General features: G+C 37.9%; 1 protein-coding gene across 5 annotated transcripts in view; it reads right to left on the bottom strand.

Moving 5' to 3' along the window:
- Window positions 1-20,228, bottom strand: part of slc24a4a (solute carrier family 24 member 4a) — a 54,991-nt gene extending 34,763 nt beyond the window's left edge. Inside the window, exons 1-3 of one of the 5 annotated variants that reach the window (XM_081347683.1) lie at window positions 20,100-20,226; window positions 19,512-19,919; window positions 11,462-11,575 (exon numbers count right to left, since the gene is read on the bottom strand). In XM_081347683.1, the coding sequence (XP_081203809.1) occupies window positions 11,462-11,575; window positions 19,512-19,689 (292 nt within the window). In that variant the 5' untranslated portion in view covers window positions 19,690-19,919; window positions 20,100-20,226. Of the gene's footprint in view, window positions 1-11,461; window positions 11,576-19,511 lie in introns of all 5 variants that reach the window. The other 4 variants (XM_081347682.1, XM_081347684.1, XM_081347685.1 and 1 more) reach the window with 4 other exon arrangements.
- Window positions 20,229-21,417: the final 1,189 nt, after the last annotated feature.

Raw genomic sequence — 21,417 nt, 5'->3', positions numbered from 1 at the left:
AGTTAATTGTAACGTGTACACCTATAGGACTCTCAAAGTGGGCTGGGCATGAGTGATGGCTGTAATGGGCTAAGCTGATCATCCTGTGGAGGTGGTCCTGTTGGGAATGCCATTTCATGTTTAACTGTGGATAGTGTGTGGTTACTGCCAGTGATAACAACCCAAAGCACAACCTAAGACTTATTTACTGCTTGATTTGAAAGCAGAATTACACCAGTGAAGGTCTGTAAGCATTTAAATGTCAAATAGTTACGAGTCTTTTCCTGAATAAACGGCGTAGTTCATAAACGGGAGCAATCCGGAAAGAGCACCATTAATTTTGGATGAAATACAATGCCCCAATGCCTCTAGCCCCATCTCTATCTGACAAGACTCCCACTGTGACAGCATGTTTTCTTTATTCAACAGTTTTACAGTTATGCAGCATTTCTCAGTGTATTAACCTATGTCAGTGCCTGAGCTTGCAGTAGTCACATCTTAAAAGTGCACACACAAAGCACAACACATTCAACCCTTTTCCCTTACGAACGATTCAATCAATCTTTTCCAGACTGTGAAAAATGTAAGTTCCTAAAATAACCCCTCTTCACAGGCACAGGAGCATTCTGCTTATTCAATTTTCAGTCATCAAGCTGGCATCCAACCCAGACTGTCTGAGCACTCTCTCTCTTTCGGATTACTTATTGATTTGAGCTGCTTCTGAGGAGCACAAACATAATGGAGGCCGCTCTCATCAAAGCACCTGCTTGTTTGCCTGTGAACGCCTCTTCAGTGCGATTCTCCGGTTACCAAAATCACAAGAACAAGCAAAATATCTTCTCTTTATAGCTATAGATTGAATTGTGCATGTTTGAATTCTGAACACAAATGCAGAAAGAACAGTAAGGCCGTGTGTCCACTAAAGCGTTTTTAGCCAGCTGAAAACGCTAGACGCTCTGCTGAAAACGCCTAGCTGTGGGCGCTTGAGCGTTTTTTTTTTTTTTTCAGTTGTGACGCTTTGTTGCTATGATACAGAATAGGGGTGGCACGGTTCACAAAACCCACAGTTCGGTTCGTGTCACGGTTTTCGGTTCTGTACGGTTTTTGTTGTTATTTTTTCTTTTAATCTTTAACACTCCAAAGATTTACTTAAGCATATGATATATAGCTTAATTATCTAATTATTAATTAATGTATTTCATAAATGGGGCGTGTTTGCAAAATGCAACTTCTCATTTCCCATTCCGCATCATAGGCGTAATTTGCGGGTGGGACATGTTCCCACCACTTTTTGCCAGGGTCGATACTATCTCGCAGCACGGATGTACCAATATAAAAATAAATAAAACATCTCCAGTTAACTATCAAAGTATTCGTTTTGTTCGTTTGTTAAATAAGAAGCAATCTAGCGCTGAAATGTGTTTTTTTTTTTTTTATCAAGTGATCAAAGTGCTCGTTGGCGCTGATACAGTGTTCTCTTGTGGCTCGCGCACACGCCACAGCGGCCGCACATTCTTCACTCGGACGCGTGCTTCAATCCGTTGAGGAGACTCTACTCTATTCGTTCCGGTGAAATCACAATACAAAATTCACACAAATCTGTCCCTGCTTGATATACAACCACTGATAAACATAATAGGTTTTGATGAAAAAGAAAAAAATATATATGAGTGCGGATTAGATCTCAGAACCTATGACACGCTTGGCAAAAGTTCTGCCACTGGACCATTAAAGTACATACGTGAAACAGTCGATCTATGTATTTATTCACGTGAAAAAAACAACATATAGTTGAGTAGATCTCATCAAATGTCTAAGTAAACCCAGTGTACTATTTAAATCGATTGCTGGACATCGTAATGTTATTCTACATATGTCTGATTTATGATTTAGCATTGTATTAGCACGGGCACGAGGCTACATTGCGCATTCGTCGAACCGTGCGACACACACATACTCCGAACCGAGACAAGCGAACCGAACGGTTCGGATGTTTTCTCATGTACCGTGCCACCTCTAATATAGAATATCCGTAGCACAGTTTACTTGTACGCAGATAATTTGTTTCATACTAAAAATATATTTTTCATCCATTTTGTTCGGTTAGCTCTGCTGGTTGGTGTCGTTGTACAGAATGAATGTTGTGACAGTTGGTCTGTGTGGTATTTGTCCCACCCCTCCTCCACTGTGATTGGACGGCTGTGTAAAAGTGACAGTGATGAGCGCTGCGTTTTACCCAAAGTTGAACATTCTTCAACTCTCGGCGACCTGTAAAAAACGCTGAGCGCTTAGCGCTTCAGCGTGAAAAAAACCGCTCAGCGCCTCGTTATGCTAATGGCGTTTTAAAAACGCGGCACTCCCATTGAAAACAATTGAAAAAACACGCCAGCCGCGCGAAAAAACGCTTTGGTGGACACGGCCTAATAGGCCTAAGTGCTGTTCTCCCTTGAGAATGCTGTTTGTGTGTTTTTATTAGTTGTTTCATGTCGTTCTGAGCTGAAGAGATTGGTATGATGCCCAAATCACATCAAATTATATTAACGTCACATAAACTGACAATGAAGGAACATAGTTTATTAAAAAGAGAAACATAAGCTTATTGTTGACAACCTACCCTATAGTCTCAGCTTCAGAAAGTGTCCATGGACAGCTTAGGGACTGTATGCATATTGCATGCAGAACTGGCAAGATCTGGCCAGCTCCAATTTGATTGACTGATTGCTATGCAACTTCCATAAATGAGTGTGCAATTAATTTTAATCCATCTGCTAGGAAGGAGTGTTTACAAAAGTACTAAAGATGCTACAACAAGCTCTTCAGAGGTAGCGAACATAGAAATAGAGCAAGCATAAAATCCTTAAAAGATATTTGAGAGGCACTTAGTATCAAGTAAACTTGATATTCTCTATAGTCAGAACTGTTTACAGAATGCCTATGAAATAATTGCTACTCATTACTTTTAGACGGATGAAAATTCTGACCACAAAGTTGCAAGACATTAAACAAATTGCTTAGTGTAGTCTGTGCAAGCTTTCACAGAGATTGCTGTATCAGTACTTGAAAGTGCCACCACTTTGCACATTGGCTGATTATTACGGTATCATCGATTTCACATTTACCTGCTTCTAGGCTAAATGTCACAAAGCTAGAAACTCTGGCTGGTTGTTATGTCGACTCTTCTTCTGTGAGTAGGTTATTATTGGCCAGAACAATATTGTGGTGAACTGTCAATGTTTTACACAGTGAGAGAATAATTTACTGATGTTTTGTGAAACACCTTAATTTAACGGCAATATGAGGGCAGACACTAAACCTCTCAAGAGAAACTGCATAAATGAACAGCTATAGGTATGTGTGGGCACAGCAAGGGATGAACAATGGTTTAAGGAAAACATAAGATGTTGTTGGACTGCTGCTCTGATGCATTTTGGAAACAATCCACCATTGATCTGGACTGGAGCTCAATTGAAACTAAGGTTTTTTTTACACTTAGGGATGCATCGATACCATTTTTTCAGAATAGATCCGATACCAAAAATTCTGAGTATCGACCGATAACGATTCGATACCAGTGCAGTTTTTTTTTTTTTTTTATCAAGTAGAATTTCTTTTACTCTGTTGAACTGATAATCACTATTTTGTGTGTTAAACACAATCTTCTTAAAACAGACAACTTCATTATAAAAAAAAAAAAAAAATTATGATCATAATCTGACATAAATGCTATTATAGCCTAAACTAGATTAGTGGATAATTCAGCAGTAAAATTTAGTCTAGAAAAATCACGAGTGCACAATAATTGTATAAAATCTCAACATTTTGTGAAAAAAAACGTTTAGTGGGGAACAAATAAGAGACAATAAGTGTAACACTAAATCTGGTAAAACGTAACACATTGCTCTTTGTATTGCTGTAAAATACATTCATGAAAAACAAGATAACAAAAATAAAAAATATTAATTATTTTATATATAGCCTACTATAAAATTGAGACATTTTTTAAATGTACAGCACAGATGTTTAACGAGGTAGCAACATATGATAGATAGGACAGAACAAGAACGGCTATTAATAATCTTTCATTGCGTCATTATAACATGAAAGGATCCAATACAGTGCGGCACAAAGCGCAGCTGGTTTCTTGTCTTATGCGCATCCCGAGCGCAAAGTGATGCGCTTGAAGCAACATGAATCACAGCGTGCAGCGCGTCGAGTCCGCATTGAAAAGTTTAAAGCACAAAGAAAAGACATATTGATGCGTAGTGTATTATACAGTATCTATCTATGCAATAGTTTATTCAGTATTTCTTTTAACCGTTTTAAATTTCAGTTATTGTGTGCGTGAAGAACAAATAGTGCTCTGACTTTACTCCAGTGTTGTGATAACAGACACCTGGTAGAAAGTAACATGATTATGTTACAGCAATAAAGTCCAGCAAGATAAAGTTGTTTTATGCAAAACCAGACCTTTATCTACAGATCAAGTATAATAATAGTAACATTGAATCATCTAGGAGAGATGACGCGAGAATGCGACGCGCTGTTTGAATGCAGAATGAAGAATGATTGACAGCCGCAGCTGAGGGAAACGTTTACGTGATCTTGAATTTAATGACTTAAATATTAATTTCTATCTCACATTATACTATATAATGGCTTCAGAACACTTATAATATTGTGCACGAAAACTTATGGTGCTTTATAATGTCTGTGTGCCTTTTGTGGGGCTTAACAACACAGAATAGTATACACACAATATCGGATTTGGATCGGCCTCGTCTGACCGATACCCGATCCGGCAAAAATGGCAGTATCGGAGCTGATACCAATACTAAGTATCGGATCGGTGCATCCCTATTTACACTGGCAGTTTAGTTCGGAATGGGGAACTGTTCACATGACAAATTGCTAATGTGAAAGCTGTAATGTGGACCTGGGAGCGCACAGAGGGCCCGAACCCGAGACTACCTGGAGGAGGTGGTCTGAGTTCAGTTGCACTTGAACTGTGCCGTGACTTGTGTGTGTGTAACGGTGGCAGCCCCAAACCAAATTTGATTTAATAAATTTAAATGTAAATTGTTCGGGCGCCAGACAAGTAAAACTTATCAAGTAAAAAAAAATATATATATGTAATGAAGCTCAATTTCCCTGAAGATAACTCAAACCACTGTTACACAAAAAATAAAAATAAATTCCTTCAAATACCCACAACAATATAGAATAGGGCTTAAATGACACATTCAGAGATTGAAGGGTTGGTCAAAAAATATATATTTTAAGAAAACATTTTGCACAAAAAAAAAAAAAAGGTTACACGAAGTTAAATTTTCACAGAGTTTGTATTTTTTTCTTTGCCTCACATGTCAAATGACAAAAGATGTGGTAAACAGACAGTAAGTAGATTGCTGTTCAAGTTCAGTTCAAGATTTCACAAACAAACAACAAAATCACGAGAGTCCTTGATTCACTAATGTCTTAAAGTTCATTGTTTTTTTCCAAACTCAGTTTTTCGTGTTCAGTTTTCAACAAAAAAAGAAAAAGAAAAAGAAAAGAAAGAAATGTAAAAAAAAAATAAAAAAAAAAATAAATAAATAATCCAACCGGGTGTTTGTGTATAGGTGTGTGCAATGAGCGTGCATGTGTGTGTGGTGGCTGCGTGAAGCAGTCTGTGTAGCGGCCGCAAATCCAGGGCCGGGGAAAGAGTTTGGAGACTTGGCGTGAGGTGGTTATTGGTTAAAAGATGATGGACATCACCACTAGTACCTGAGGCAGGCGAACGAACCAGGCTGGATTGCGTTGCACCAGGCAGGCGAACGAACCATGCAGTAGAGCTCAATTTCTCCGTCACTTTGGCGATCGCACCCAGTCAGCGCATGCACAGTAATTCCAGCAAAGAATAGCAACGACGGCCTTAAGCGTGTGTCCCACTCCGATAACATAACCTACACGTTTGTTTTGTTTTTTCCCGTTCTCCCTCTTCCGTTTCTAGCTCTCTTTTATATTCAATTTCCTCATTGGTTTCCGCCCGTTAGAAAAAGTGAAAAGCTGGTATGGATTTCATCCATATCGCCACACGTGAATGTAAAGGCAACAGGGACTCGGGTGCGCACTTGTTCAGGAAAAAAAAGAAAAAAAAAGAAAAAGTAACCTGTTTGTGGTGACGTAAGATGAACGCAAATGCACCAGGGTTCGAAAAAAACAAGTTAAGAAGGAAACCAGACCAGCGCTGGAAACAATTATGCTCGGACCGCAGCAAACGTGCCCAGTGTAAAAACGGCCTAAGAGCTGTACAGAAATATCAGCGTTTTTACCACTGTGAGCCATTCTGCAAAAAGGAATGGCATTCAGAAATTACCTTTATCACCAGACAGATATTACTGAATTAGTTGTGCTGAAGGATCACACCTGTATCCGTGAAAGCCACCCAAAAGGTTGGGTTTTCTGAAGTTGAGAGTTCTGAAACAAATTTTAATTAGTTGAAGGGTCTTAAATATTGCTGTGGACAATGGGGAGCCTTGGAGTCAAAAATGTTTAGAACCAATGTCTTAACCCATCAGAAGCCTGAGGTGTTTTCGGCCCATCAAACATTGTGTAGGCCATCCTCTATAGAAAGAAGGAATGTAGTGAGAATGAGAATGTAGTAGCTGAATCAGTCAGGTTAAGCATATATTCAGCTTCATAAGCAGTTGTCTTTTAGTTTGTTGGCCAAGTCTCTATTTTGCTAATGTTGCTTTTGATTAATTTGACAACACCAAGATGATGTAATGCTTTCCTGCTCCATCTAATATTACAGCGATCTCAAGGGTAGCTTTGTAGGAGGGAGTTTCGGAAAAAACAAGGCTTATCTTTTTCAGTGGCTTAGAACGGCTAACTGCTTCAATTCCTACAAAAAAAAAAAAAAAAAAAAAAAAGAACCACCTCGTCAGCATTACATTACAACAGTAAGAAAGAAGTGCTCGTCGCAAACTCTAACACACAGCAGGAAGTAAATGCATTCATAAATTCTCCCTTCTCACTCATCTAGCTGGCAAAGACCTCAGATCACCGCTCGCTCACATTCTGGCTGGGAGCAGCGAGGCTAAGATCCTCTATGTCAGGGTTTGACAACAGCGCATGGCATACCACTGAGCAAATGTGCCTGAAAGCTGTGCTGTTCCACAAGCCCCGAGACATTGAAACATTCATTACAGACAGAGAACAAATTGAAAGGGCAGATTCCATCAGCCCACAATAACAAACTTACTCAGTTCACAACTCTAATAGAGAGACAACCCCTGAAAGGGTCCAGAATCTCACGACGCAGTGCATGCAAGGTCACACACACACACCGAACTGTGACGCCCCGCAAAATAAGAGCCGCTTAATGAGAGAGCCCTGGGGCACTGAGATGCCAGTATTCCCAAGATATATCCGAAGATCTGGTCTCATCTTCCCTAGCATCTCCTATGGTCACAGCAATGTTGAGGGGACAAACATCTAAAAATATCCTTATTGCTTCCATGCCACAGATCCATTTTTCTCATAAATCACAAATGTTCCTTTACAATTCTTTTATCTTTCCACAAAGCTGCCCCAAGCGATAAAGATTTCCAGCTTAATTCACTGTTGGAACAATTCATTTCAATAAGTTGTCAGGAACGGGCCCCATTCCATTGACGTTCTAATGCATAAATTACATTTTGTTCAAGATTTATGTCTTTATCAGCATTGTCTTGTCAGTATCTTTGACAATAGACAAAAGGGGATGATATAGAAGCAAATAGCATTTCCCAAAGTGTGGGCCAAGGGACGCAAGAAATAAAACAGACATTGAAATTTCATTATGTGGAATAAATGTATTTTCTAACACTGTGTCCTAACCAGACATGATGCGACAAGAGACAAGTTATTAAGTTATTGAAATTAAAGGAAACAAGAACATTCGGACTATGAACTCAATGTGAACTTAAGTGTAGTCTATGACAAAGCTTATTTCAGTTACATTTTTTAATGTTAAAATGGTGTAATATTTATGAAATAAAATTCATAATTTTAATTGTACTTGTTAATTCGTTGCGAGTGCAGTGTGCTATCAGAGAGCCCGTTCACACTCACCTGATTGACTGATTTTTGATAGATTTTTTTTGCATCCTGCAGTCGTGTCGCATCTGTCGACATACAAATAACTTGCTACTGGAATCTTATTGCATCGCATCCTGGCATAGCTGGCAACTCATAGGGCAGCATAGTATGAAATCAAGGCTTTAAATTGTCATTCGTGAGTGTCCTGTGACAGCAAACCTGAAAAAATTTGTGAAATGCTACAATTTACCCCTAAGAGTTGATCTCAGAATAGTAACAGAAGTGGTTAGAGGAATTTCAACGTATTCCCAAAATCATGGGGGATATGGGGACATTTCTTTTTACGTTTAGTAAGCTCTGCTAGCCTGGCAAACGTCAGACCTCTTCTCATTGAGACGTGGTCTGGGAACCACATGTTCATTTTCTCGTATTTGAGGCATGGTTTACGAATGCCCAGAGCCGTTTATTGGGCGCTACGAATGTCTATCAAATGCGCCTGTACGTAGCTCATAGCCAATCGTTTCAATTATACCAGATGACGTATGTAGAGCGACAGAAATTCGACGAGGAAGAAGACGAAATAAACTTGCATTCTAAACTACTTAGAACACTATCTAAGGCTGCATCGAAAGGTAACTTCGCGTCTGATGCCATGTTGAATGCATAGATATAAACAAACTGCTTCGGTGTGTCGCATAGACGTCGTCATCGTCTTGCTGCTCCCTCCCCGTTCTGTGATTGGTTCCCTTTTTGAGGGGAAAATCTGGTCCATGGTGTCCAGGCTGCCTAGCAGCGTGAATAAAATCGCGCTGCATGCAAGGCAGCACGGGGAAACCCAGGCTAAAGCCCTGCAATGACAATGTCTTTTCTCAGTATGAACCAAAAAAAAAAAAATATATATATATATAATAAAAAAAAATATATATATATATATAATAAAAAAAATATATAATAATAATAATAATTCAAAAAGGTCATTATTCATACCATTATTTCCTATTCATTAACTAGACTGTAGCGGCCCGCCATAGTGAAAGAGAATTTTACTTGCCTGACCAAACAAGTAGCCTGATTACAACTTCTATATAATACCAAGGGAAGCAACGAAAGGACGATTCTGATTTGATCATATTCAGTGTAAAGAGTAAGACGTGAGTGAAGATTTGGGAAAACAAACAAGAGATTCCATGTCCAGTGGAATAACTAATAGATTATTGTTAAATTCGCTGATAATAGGGTGACCTATTATTTCTTTTCTAAACAAAGCTTTGTGCTTCACTCGTCATAATATTCATGTAAAACAGCATTCACATACAAAAAATGTGTTTTGATGTACCACCGCCGGTGCTACTCAGCCATCGCTGATATGGAGCTTTAACAACCGCGGTGGAGCGGTTGTCAAGATTACTGGCACAGCCCTATATAATAATAATAATAATAATAATAATTCATTAAATATTTATAGCGCTTTTCTCAGCACTCAACGCTTTACATAGAAGCGGGAATCTCCTCAACCACCATCAATGTGCAGCGTCCACTTGGATCATGCGACGGCAGCCATATTGCGCTAGAACGCCCACCACACACCAGCTTACTGGTGGAGAGTGATGAAGCCAACTAGTGTGGGGATGATTAGGAGGCCATGATGGACAGAGGCCACTGAGCAAAATTATAGTATATAGTATACAGCGATGTAAATATGTAAAATGTAAGACTTTGACATGAAAGATAATGCATACAATTAATAGGTTAAAAAAGGCCTTCATGAAGTAAATAACACCCTAATGTAAATATCAAAAATATGCAGATTTAAGCATGTAAAAACAGATAGAACACTCATGAAAATATTGCTTCAGAATAAATTGTTTACACCACCAAATATAAACAATTTTCTCCTCGCTTAATGTCGAGCCCTGAATAATATAAAATTATTATTATTATTATATTCTAATTGTTTGGCTTCCTAAAACACAAGTGTTAATGTAGACTATATCACAACAACAACAAAAAGGTTGGAGTCCCCTTTAACGTTTCTGTACAAGTCAATTCACTACTTTTTTCTTTGTTAAGTTTGCACAAGAAACATGGATTGGAGCTCTTAATTCTGAACTTTCTAAGTGCTCCAGATTGATGAATTTTATTTAAAAAAAAAAATACAATATTGTCTGCCCCACAAACCCCCCCTAGAGGGACAAAGGCAGGGCTCCAGACTAACTTTTTTTATTAGGAGCGCTGTAGCCCCTGACTTAAAATTTTAGGAGCGCAAGCAGAAAATTTAGGGGCACACCTTCACATTTTCCCCCTAAATAACTATTACAGACAAATGCTTTGATAATAAATAGATTAAGCGTACAGAAATTATGGTGCAGTTTTATTTTAAGATCACAGGGCTCCAGACTAACATCTGAGGGCCGCGGCTCTAAGTTCTACAGAAAGTATTTGGTAGCACTGTGGGATGATAAAGCACTGAGCTAAATTTGAGGTGTATAGATAAAGTTAAATTTAATTATTATCCTTCATAATGTCTTAATATTATTTCAAAAGCAAAATGAGTGACAAAATAGATATTAGGGAGTGAAAATAGCCAATAAGCACCCTCAGCAGCTGTTTACAATGGTAATTTAGTCTTCTTTTTAAAAAAAATAAGTGTGAGTTTTCCTACTTCTTGAAACTTTCAGTTTTATAAATAGAGACAATCTTTAAAGGATGAACAAAAATGTTTTGGTCGACACATAAAAAAAAATATTTTAATAGGATATAGTTTTGAAGTGCTGTAAAAAGATGTGTAGGCTACTTTCATAACCACAGTATACCATAGTTATAGTTATGTCTGGTTCAGAATACGCAATTTTTTTGTCTGTTACTATAGTCAATGTATCAGATTACACGATTTCGAGTCTCGACTCCTAAAAATCTTGTCATGTCCTGGACAAGAAACATTGTCAGACTACACATTGCTTTACGACCAGTCATCTCGAGCCGTCTCACACACATATTCACTCGCACATGTACACACGCACGCACACACTCTCACTCTCTCTCGCTCGCTCGCTCACTCACTCACTCACTCACTCGCGCGCGGGCGCACACACACACACATTCACTCGCGCGCGCGCGCACACACACACACACACACACTCATTCACTCGGAACCCTTCATGGAGGACCGTTAAAAAATTAATTGTCGTGATGTCGTAAACAAAGCATCGCAGACGCGACGTCGGTTGTCGCCCACTATGAACGAGATGAAATTTACTGGTCGCACATGTGCGACTGGATGTAAAATTTAGTCGCACACTCTCAAATTTTGGTCGCAAAATGCGACCATTTGGTCGCAGTCTGGAGCCCTGAAAGGTCTGCCCACCACTATCTCACAAAATCCTGTGGGAAACAGTGCATACTATTAAGTGACATGCATTACCTGGTTTTGTGCAGTTCTTCTCCTCAGTCTCATTGTCTCCCGCTATGGCCATAAGCCTTCGGCCCAAGTGATCTCTTTGAGCAGCAAAACCCTCCTGTAGCACCAGCCCATGACCTGTGTATGAAGATGCATCTCATTACATAAAATAAAATATTCAAAATTATCGAATATCAATCAAATCTCGGAGTTCAATGCAGGATTCGCAAACCGCTTGCTCTTGAAAGATGGTGTTCAAAGTACTTAGTTTTAAATTTTATTTTGTGTAGGTCTCCTGCAAACTGGCTAACTCACATTATTACTGTTTTACTGAAACACTTCTGCTAATCAGTTGTGGGCCACTATTACCTATAACTGTCTATTAATGCAGATGTTCTGTTGTTCTCACTACTTTGAGGAAAGATTACGCATTGAGCAAGATCTGTTTTACCAATGTTTATGTTACAGCAGTCATTCACGCTAGAGCTCGGCTAATGTATACAACATTGCATACATGCACTGTTATTGATAGTTTCCACGTGTTCACCGCAATATATTACAAAAATACTCGAGTAAATGAATGAGTACAAGTTAAATAATCGGTTTGTTGATGGACATGCACTTGTTAATGCTGATGAGGAATAACAGTTGCAACATCTCAATGTACCTCAAACTGAGTAGTGTGAGAAACGTCCTGCTCGAGTTGTCCTTGCGATGGAGGTTCGGGTTCAATAACTAGTTTCTCCAGCGTTTCATCATCGGACTCACGCTCGAATTGATATGGTAAAATCGACGTCATTGTTCATTACTGTCTTTAGTTTACAGTGTAGGAAGCCTCAGGACAGCTGACGTTGTTATGGCAATGGGCGTTTTTGTTTTCAATGCGCACGTTGTACGTGGTAAACCAATCACTACAGACTGAGCTGTCTGGCTAATTAGAGCAGAGTAGCTCGCAGAAAGGCGGGATTTAGAGAGATTGATTCATTTGACGAGTCGTTTGAGATTTAGAATCATTGAAAATGTGGTAATGTGCAAATGTATATTATGAGGAAATTAAACAGTTTTTTTTACCTTTGATGCATGTAAACCCTAGAAGACTCCAAAACAACATTAGGAAACTTTAAAATAGCACAATACGGGCACTTTAATCAATGTTCCTACAAGATGTGCATTGTAACATGGTTAGCAGCACCAGAGGGTATTTTTGGAAAATCTGAAAAATAAAAGGGTGTGAAGATTCAGCCATGCATACTGTCCTAACAGCAAGAGCTTGAATTAGGATTTCATGTCTGTATGTCTATGCTTCAGCACTTGATTTCAGCACATCACTTTTCCATGAGGATATGCAATGAGGTCCAAAAAAACCCCAGTATAAATCACATTTATCTTATTATGAAACTAAGCATGGCACACATTTAGTGGGGCATATTTATTGGACAGTTGGTATTACAGCTGTTAATCACTGAACACATTGTGTTTATTCATATTATAATAATAAAAAATTAAAACAGCTCACCCAAAAACAAATTCTAACAAAAATATTAAAATGTGTTATTACATTTTCTGTATAACATGACAAATTATCCAGCAGAATGACTAGGCAGCTGTAGCCATAATTTGAGTTGGCAATCTGTTGTATTTTTGAGGATTTTCATGACATTCAATAGCATAGACACGAATGCCTGGATTCTTTCACCAATGCGGTCTGATATCTTGTATTGTTTACCTTTATATGATGAACAGATTGAATTTAGGCTTTTTTTACATAAAAACATTGAGCAACAAACATAAACAGAAGCTCAACCGAACCTGCTTGATGCGCAAGAAAAAAACCTCATTGGCTCTTGCACGTCAAGCGAACATGCTTGAGCTTCCGTTTTTTATTACCATATCAGATGTGTGCATTGATGAATGTTTATATGTGAATAAAAGCCTAAATTAAATGTCAATCATATAGACCTTACGTAGCCCCACCCCTTTTCAGCACTGTGTTCGCTGTCTTTTGACTTCCGGTTTTATTTTCACAGCGATCTTGCATATTTATGAATGAACGGCTCGTTTTAAAATCTTCCCGGTCTACTGACATTTGTTAAGACATCTGGTTTAAACATTACAATCCTCATGATAACTTTCGTTAACTTTATATAAAGTAAATTCACTTCAAAAGCTAATTACTCCTGGACAGCAATGCCATAGAAATATACAGAGCGACTGCAAAAACGGAAATTCAAAGACAATATTCTAAAGATGGCGGCGCCCTTGTTTCTCTGGCGCATAAGGTCTATAGAGCAATCGTGTCTCTTCAGAAAATTTAGACTAAACAGCTCAATTCATATGGATTCGTTTTATAATCTCAATGAAATTTTTGGAGAGACAAAGTGGTAGTTGCGTGGAGTGAACAATAGAGGGACATATCAAATTCCATTAAAATACCTTAATTTGCGTTTAAAAAAATCAATGAAAGTATGGCTTGGAATACATGAAAGGTGAGTAATGACAATTTTTATTTTTGGGTTAGCTGACCCCATTAATATATCGGTCCAAAAATTACTCTCAGACCACCAGTTTCAATAAGTGCAATTACAAAATGTTCTTCACATTTTACTTTTGTCATGTCTAACTCAAAGTGGGTTTTAGGGTTTGTGATGTCACTAACCCGGGAAGAAGCTTGTGTAGTCCCTATCAGTTTGTTGTAGTCCTTAAAAAGTGATTTCTGTAAAATAAAATCTCCCTTTTCTTTGAGCGTTGTAACTTTGTAGATGTTGTTTATGCTCAAACAGCAACACTACACACTAACAAAAGTTAGAAAAGGGAAATCATAATCAACCACCCCTTTAAATTATTTTCGATCCCAGTTTAAAATACAGAAAACTATATAACAAGACTTTTATATAACAATTTCCCTAAAAAAAGTAAAAAAAAAAGAAAAAAAAAGAAAAAAAGTGTATTGAACTTTAAAGAAAAAATGTTTTACCAAAATAGTTTTTTTTGATGAGTGTGATGACAACTTTCATTTTCGGGTGACCCATTTCAATAAATACAAAAAAGATCTTTTATCTCTTGATTCTATGAATACTCGCTACCGTACATTAGTAGCAGCCAGATAGACACTGAAAAAAATTCCACATGCTGAAATCTACTGCAGCAAAACCTGTCAAAATATTCCAACTGCTCCTAAATCAGGAACAGAATGACCCACTTACAGCTTATGAGAAGCAGAAAAAAGTGCCAGTAAAGTGGTGTAACAAACTGTCACAGGAGGACAGGATAATAAACTCAACAGCCATAAAGTTCATTAAGCAGCATTTTCAGCCCGCACTAACTTATTTACAGTTATCGATGGAGGTAAATGAGAAGATGCAAAAGAACAGGAATGAGAATGGGGAAGCAGGAGTAATCACAGCAGGAGTGCACAGCAGATGGACTCCTGACAGGCTCATCAGATATGCCAGTATTCGTAGAGCCATTAAGCAGAGAGCACATATTCAGCATCCTCATCATTACAATATCATGTGCAGGTAATCCCTTAAGCTGCTTGTAATTTTGCCGTAATTAAACTCAACCGCACCCACTAGTATTGCTCAGCTAGGCGGGCAATGCTGTACACTTTGTAGACAATGAGAGTAAGAGGAAAAGCATGATACAAAATCATTTGTGTCTGAGATGTGCTTGTACGACAGGGAAGGGCTGTACGATTAATCATATTTTAATCGAGATATGATATCTGCTTTGCTTGATTAATTAAAAATAATCGTCACCATATTGGCTCGCTCGTTATTTCTCCTGAGAACGCTTTTTAATTTGACATTTGGTTACCTTGCATTGGTAACAAGTCCTAACTAACATTGATGTTTGTGATTGCCAGATGTAAAGAGCTTAAATCCTTCAAACTAGTGGTGGTAAACTTAAACAATCACCGTCCATGATCTGATTTGTGATCTTCACAATTTTGAGATGTACCTGTTTTAGTAACATAGTAATTGATTGCCGAGTTCACCCGCATAGGTTTAGTTACCTATGATCACGCGCGTGAACTCGACAATCGATTACTATGGACTTCGACCGAAAACAGGATGTAAATACAGGTATGTGCGCTGGCTGAAATAATATCATTTTTATTCATATCTTTCACATCTACTGCAGTCAGATTCACCCGTGTTCACTCTGAAGGAATCACTCACATTAGCTGTGCACTTGTAATGACACATCAAGGATGTTAAGAGGCTAAAAGCAGGTTTAAAACTTGCCCCATTGAAGTCAACAGGGTGCAAATTTTAAAAAGAGGATAACACGGTGTAGGCAACACCGATTTTTGTCGTTGTTCTCTATATTGACAGCACTCCAAATTTACAAAAAAAATTAGCTCAATGTCAAAATTGACCGGAGTTCTCCTTTAAGGTAAATTAAGCTAAATAAAACTACATAGTTCCCCTTTAAGCCCAATTTATACTTCTGCGTCGAACTTACGCCGTAGCTATGTCGTAGGCTGTGTGTAGCGCGCGTACCCTTCGGCGTACCCTGACGTGCACCTCTCCAAAAATGTAACAACGCGTCAACTCTACGCGGACGCAAGCGCTGTGATTGGTCTACTAGGACCGCTCCCTCGGGTTTCACATGCTCCCTCTGCGCGCGTGAACGCGGACAACGACGCATAAGTATAAATGAAAACCAACGCGTTGCCTACAGCGTAGAGGCTCCGGCGTAGGTCCGACGCAGAAGTATAAATCAGCCTTTAGTGTGTCCCTGGCTTTACATGACTGATTTGGACATTGAGTTTAGGCTTTTAAGGAGGGGTGAAAGTGCTTTAAAGGAAAGGAACGACAAGCGGCACAATGATCATTTTATCTTGATTATCATGTTTTTATAATAGTTGGAAGCCAAAATCGAAACTAAAATTTGATTCGTCGCACAGCCCTACTGGTGTGTAATAGTTTTTCAAATAAGTCACCATGCATGAAAGACACATGATAGAGACAGTCATTGCTGTATTTTAACATTATTACGAGGACATAAAAGATCCCAATCTTTATGATTTGTTTGAAAAGTAGATCGTGCATGTCTTCAAGATCGATCACGCTATAAAACTGTCAGATTGCCCACCCCTAGTTGTGGTGATCCTAAATTTTAGCTGGTGCTCTTAACTTTAAGTTGGGAAGTTCATTTCAAGCCCTGCAAATTAAGTTCTCTTTCATGGCTTATTGCACTCGAATGGTCAAATACAATACGAACAGATAAAGCATGAATAATAACAAATCAATAAATTGTATCATATTTTCTGTTTTCTCAGCAGTGTTGTAACATAAGAACCTCCAAACATGATCAAAATCTATTTTTCTTCAAAGGATTCAAGGATTTCTTTCAAATGAGACCACATACTTGATAGCTTGTTTTTTGTTTTATTTTATGGTAGAGTTCCATTACTTTAAGTATGCCACTTGGATTTTAAATCATTAAAAATGCCTTTAGGGTGTAAGGAGTTAACAGTGACAGTCAACAGAGAGCTTACATTTCACTAATATAAAGCTTGAATGAACGGGATCGGTCTCGGCCGTAGGGCTGCAACTAATCGATACAATTAATATCGATAATGAAAATAATCAACAATGAATTTGATTATTGATTAGCCGCACCTGCACGCTTTTCCCAGGAAACCATCAGCCAGTCACATCACTTTACAGTAATGAATAAACATTTTCTCTGGTCAAAACGCATATGGAAAACAGCGGAGGACACAGAGTGAACTGCTGCAGGAAAGGTACATAATCCAAGTTATCCGAACGTTTGAATGCTTTATATTTATAAGCGCTTCAAACAAATACCGTGTCTTGCCTTCTCATGCATTGACAGAGCAATGTGATGTTTAATGCATGTGACAAGTGTTTTCTTCAGCGCATGGGCTAACTTACATTTTGTTGTTAGCCTATATGCTTATCTGTAAATGTTAAAAAGTCCTGCGAATATTTCCATTTTGCACATTCTGACTAGCGAGTCTTGTTAAACCTCACTGACTTCAATGGACGAGTGCAGATGGGCACGTGCGCATCAAACAGACAGAGCGTAGTAGAATAGGAGCACAATAATTCTGACTAAAACACACATTTAGTCAGTTTTGCTAAACTATATTTGTCAAAAATTAAAAGAAGAGCAAAATTTCACAATGAACATCGCTAAACTCCAATTAATTCATTTCATCAGTGCTTTGAGTGAGTGAGTGTGTGTGCATGGTTGGCAGATTGAGAAGATTACGGTAAGTAAAACATTGGGCAGAAAATGTATTCCTTTAAGAGAAAAGCCCCGTTTTTATTTATTCTCTTGACATCTGGCTACCCCAGGCAGAAAAATTGTGAAGGCTTGTTACCAATGCAAGGTAATGGAAATGTCAAAAAAATAAAAAATAAATAACAAATAAAAACTTTTCAGGACAAATATTTAGTAAGGCAAATACCGCAACGATTATTTTTAATTAATCGAGAGAAGCAGAAATCGTTATCACGATTAAATTAGGATTTATCATGCAGCCTTAACATTACAACCTGACACAAAAGCTTGTGCTTTCTGTTTTGTTTTTTGCACAATGATAAATTGTATTTTAAGTAATTAACTCCAAAAATCATCAGGTAGGCTATATCAGCGAGAGAGCGACCCGCAACAACACTTATGGGAAGAATATCTGTTTTTGTTTGGTTGGTAATGTATTTTCAGTCAGTGTCTTAATCTTCGTGACACACAAGTAACTTGTGTAAGGAATTCATCAAGCGCACAGAGAAAAAGACAGTACTCTTGAAAAGCTAGCACAAAGTATAATTAATTATTGCGTAATTAGCATAATGTTTAAAATGTTTAAGGGGCATTGGTTGCATATATTTGCTGTGTCTCACCTTGCTTAGCCCAGTTATCATTTGCTGATGGAAACAGATGTGAATAAAGATGGTGTTTATATTTGGTTGTTAATGCATTTACACTTGCAAGTCCCCAATTAAAAGAATGAAATGCGTGTGTTTCTCATCGCTTGGTTGGTGGGAGGATATAGGACATGGAGTGCGGGCATCCACCGGCAGAAACATAAATCAGCGCCTATGAACGATAGATAAAACCAAGTCCCCACCCTACATTTTTTCTTTTTTTTGATATCCCATTAAAGTCACATGTACATGACAATATGGAAGAAAAAATTCTGTGACTTTTTCCTTATTGTGAAGTATATACAAGTGAAACTGATTCTTGAAAAAGAAAAAATGGAGGACAGGATTTTGATTTTGTCCATCATTGTGGTTTGCTATTGGTGCAATCTCGTGTGAGTGACAGGTTGATCCCGCCTTCACGCCAGTAAACACGTCATCAGAGAAGAGATGTTGCTGCAAGAGGGAGGGGAAGTTATTTTGAGGAAAGATTACAAGAGATTAGCTCTTCATCTACTACAGTACATTCAATTAAATGTAATATTCATGAAAGTACACCAAGGAATTAATTCAATGTAACGTTCAAGTAATACTACATTAATCAAAGTAATTTTAGTCACAGATATGACTGTGACGTCGACTCCTCCCAAAATACTGACACGCCCATCTAAACGTTTGAGAGTGAGACTATTCAAACTCTGACAGCTTGAAATGGCAGCTAGTCGTCGAATGAGAAACGGTGAATTTTTTTTTTTTTTTTTTTATTTGTTTATCATACCGTTACAGTCGAACAGAAACAAAGACTGTGAAAATGACATTTTGGAAATGAAACAGCTTGAAATCAGCGTTGTTTGTCTCATTACGTTAGACATATAACACACACAAATTAGAATATACAGTACAACGTGTAACTATGAACCGACATGAATACATACACACTCAATAGGCTATCCCACAGAATAACGGACGATGCTTCCAACAGTCTTTGTGTAATCATTTGAATTTTGAGAGAAAAGGATGCTCGCCTGTGTTAATAATTCAACGTCTGACGTCCCAAAAAAGGACAAGTATGTATTGCTGCCTTGTATCGGCGAATTAATAATACATTATACGATAATGACCCTCATAATTAGCGATGTGTAGTATCACCAAAACATATAGGGACAATCACTTACCCGTTTTTGTGAGCAACGCCGACATACACCACGCCAATAACAGGACGCTGCAGATGAAGCACACCTGCACGAACAGCATTTCTCTCCTTTTGCGAACTTTAAAAATTTTGGTGATCATGTTCTTTTTTGACATACTGCAGCTCTGCTCCAGCTCCGTGGTCGTCTGAGGCTGTGTCATTTTGTAAGAGTAATTTCTGCTCCGAATCAAAGCCACACAGATGGCCGGGACCGCAGGAAATCAGGCTCGGGATGAGGTCCTCCTCATGTCCAGCGCGCGGATCCCGTGTTCAGTGTGGCTGTGGCAGGAGCGCGCGGCGGCGTGCATGTGAGAGATTCCGTCCCAGGTGCCTCCACGCGCTCGTTCTGATGTTGTTGTATTATTAAAGCAGCCCGCTTGAGAATTGTGTCCTGTTGCGAGAAAAATGCTAATTATAATCAGCTGAAATTAATCACTGGACAGTGTGCACGGTATGCAGCCGGGCTTCACAGTTGTCTGGTAATAATATGACTAAAAAACACATTTTCTTTGGCATAAGAACCATACAGGGCGAGCTAGGTATACTGTCATTTCATGAAATATATAAGAACCGTGTCAGTAAACATCTTCAGGGTCCGTGCTCTCAAGTTGAGGTTTCATCTCCCTCTCTCATGCAGCTGCCGACTACATGTGAGGGACTGTTACGCGCGTTCACGTGATGCTGCTGATGACGTATACACATGAGATACTACACTCACTAGCCTACTATAATCCTTGGAAAAGACATGGCTTCTACCATACAAATTGTGTAGGCTATTTCTAATAAAGCAACTGAAGGTCATTCTAAAATCATACGTAAAATAGCCTACTATCACACTAATGAATTAGGCTATATCAATTCTAAAATCAGTAATTTATGAATCTTGTGTCAATGGAACATTTTTCTTTAAAGATAGCAATTTTCAGCACTAAGTTTGTCTTAATTATAAGATGTAATATGTTATTTTCTTGATGTACATCAGGCCTATCACTCAAATGTTTGAGGTCAGATTATTTAATTAAATTAACCACAAGTGCATTAAATTAACCACAAGTGGCATTAAAAACAATAATGTTAAATTAAAAAAAGTGTTCTTTTAAACTTGTTATTCATCAAATAATCCTGAAAAATATTTTCCACAAATATTATTAAGCGGCACATTACACATCTGTTTTCGACTTTTATAATGATATGAAATGTTTACTGGGCACCAAATCAGCATATTAGAATGATTTCTGAAGGATCACATGACACTGGAGTAATCATGCTAAAAATTCAGCTTTGCCATCACAAGAATAAAAAAAATGCTAAAATATAAAACAGTTAGGCTATTTAAACAGTAATAATATTTCACATTGTTTATGTTTAACTGTATTTTGATTTTTTAAATTATGATTAATTTTAAATTATTTGGAGAGCATAATTTACTTTTAATGATATACTGTATATTCATACTGTAAGTAAAAAAGTATCATCAGTTAAATTTTTAGATCTTCATACATGATTATGTCTAAATAATGTTAACCGTCGACCATTTCAAGAAACAAAAATGTAGGCCTATTTAAAAATTGCCATTCAGTGTTTTAATCAATTACCAAAAAGATTACTAATATTTAATATCAGTACTGGTATTTAATATTTAAATACCTGTATTTTACAGTATTTACTACATGCAATACTGTGAAAAACAGTATAAACTAACACTAAACTGTCGTAAATTAATCCTTGGTGAGTCACTTTGACAGACTAAGGTATAAAGCAGCTTACATGGTGACGAATGGCTGAGCAACATTTTTTCCAGGCTTTTTCGTGGGTTCTTATTGTGTGAAGCCCTACAATTACAAATAACAAAAAAGTGGTTCATAAACTTAGTAATGCATGTGACCCCA

The sequence above is a fragment of the Scardinius erythrophthalmus genome (genome assembly GCF_964197995.2).
Source record: "Scardinius erythrophthalmus genome assembly, chromosome: 19".
NCBI lineage: Eukaryota > Metazoa > Chordata > Actinopteri > Cypriniformes > Leuciscidae > Scardinius > Scardinius erythrophthalmus.
This window is presented reverse-complemented; position numbering and strand designations above follow the sequence as displayed.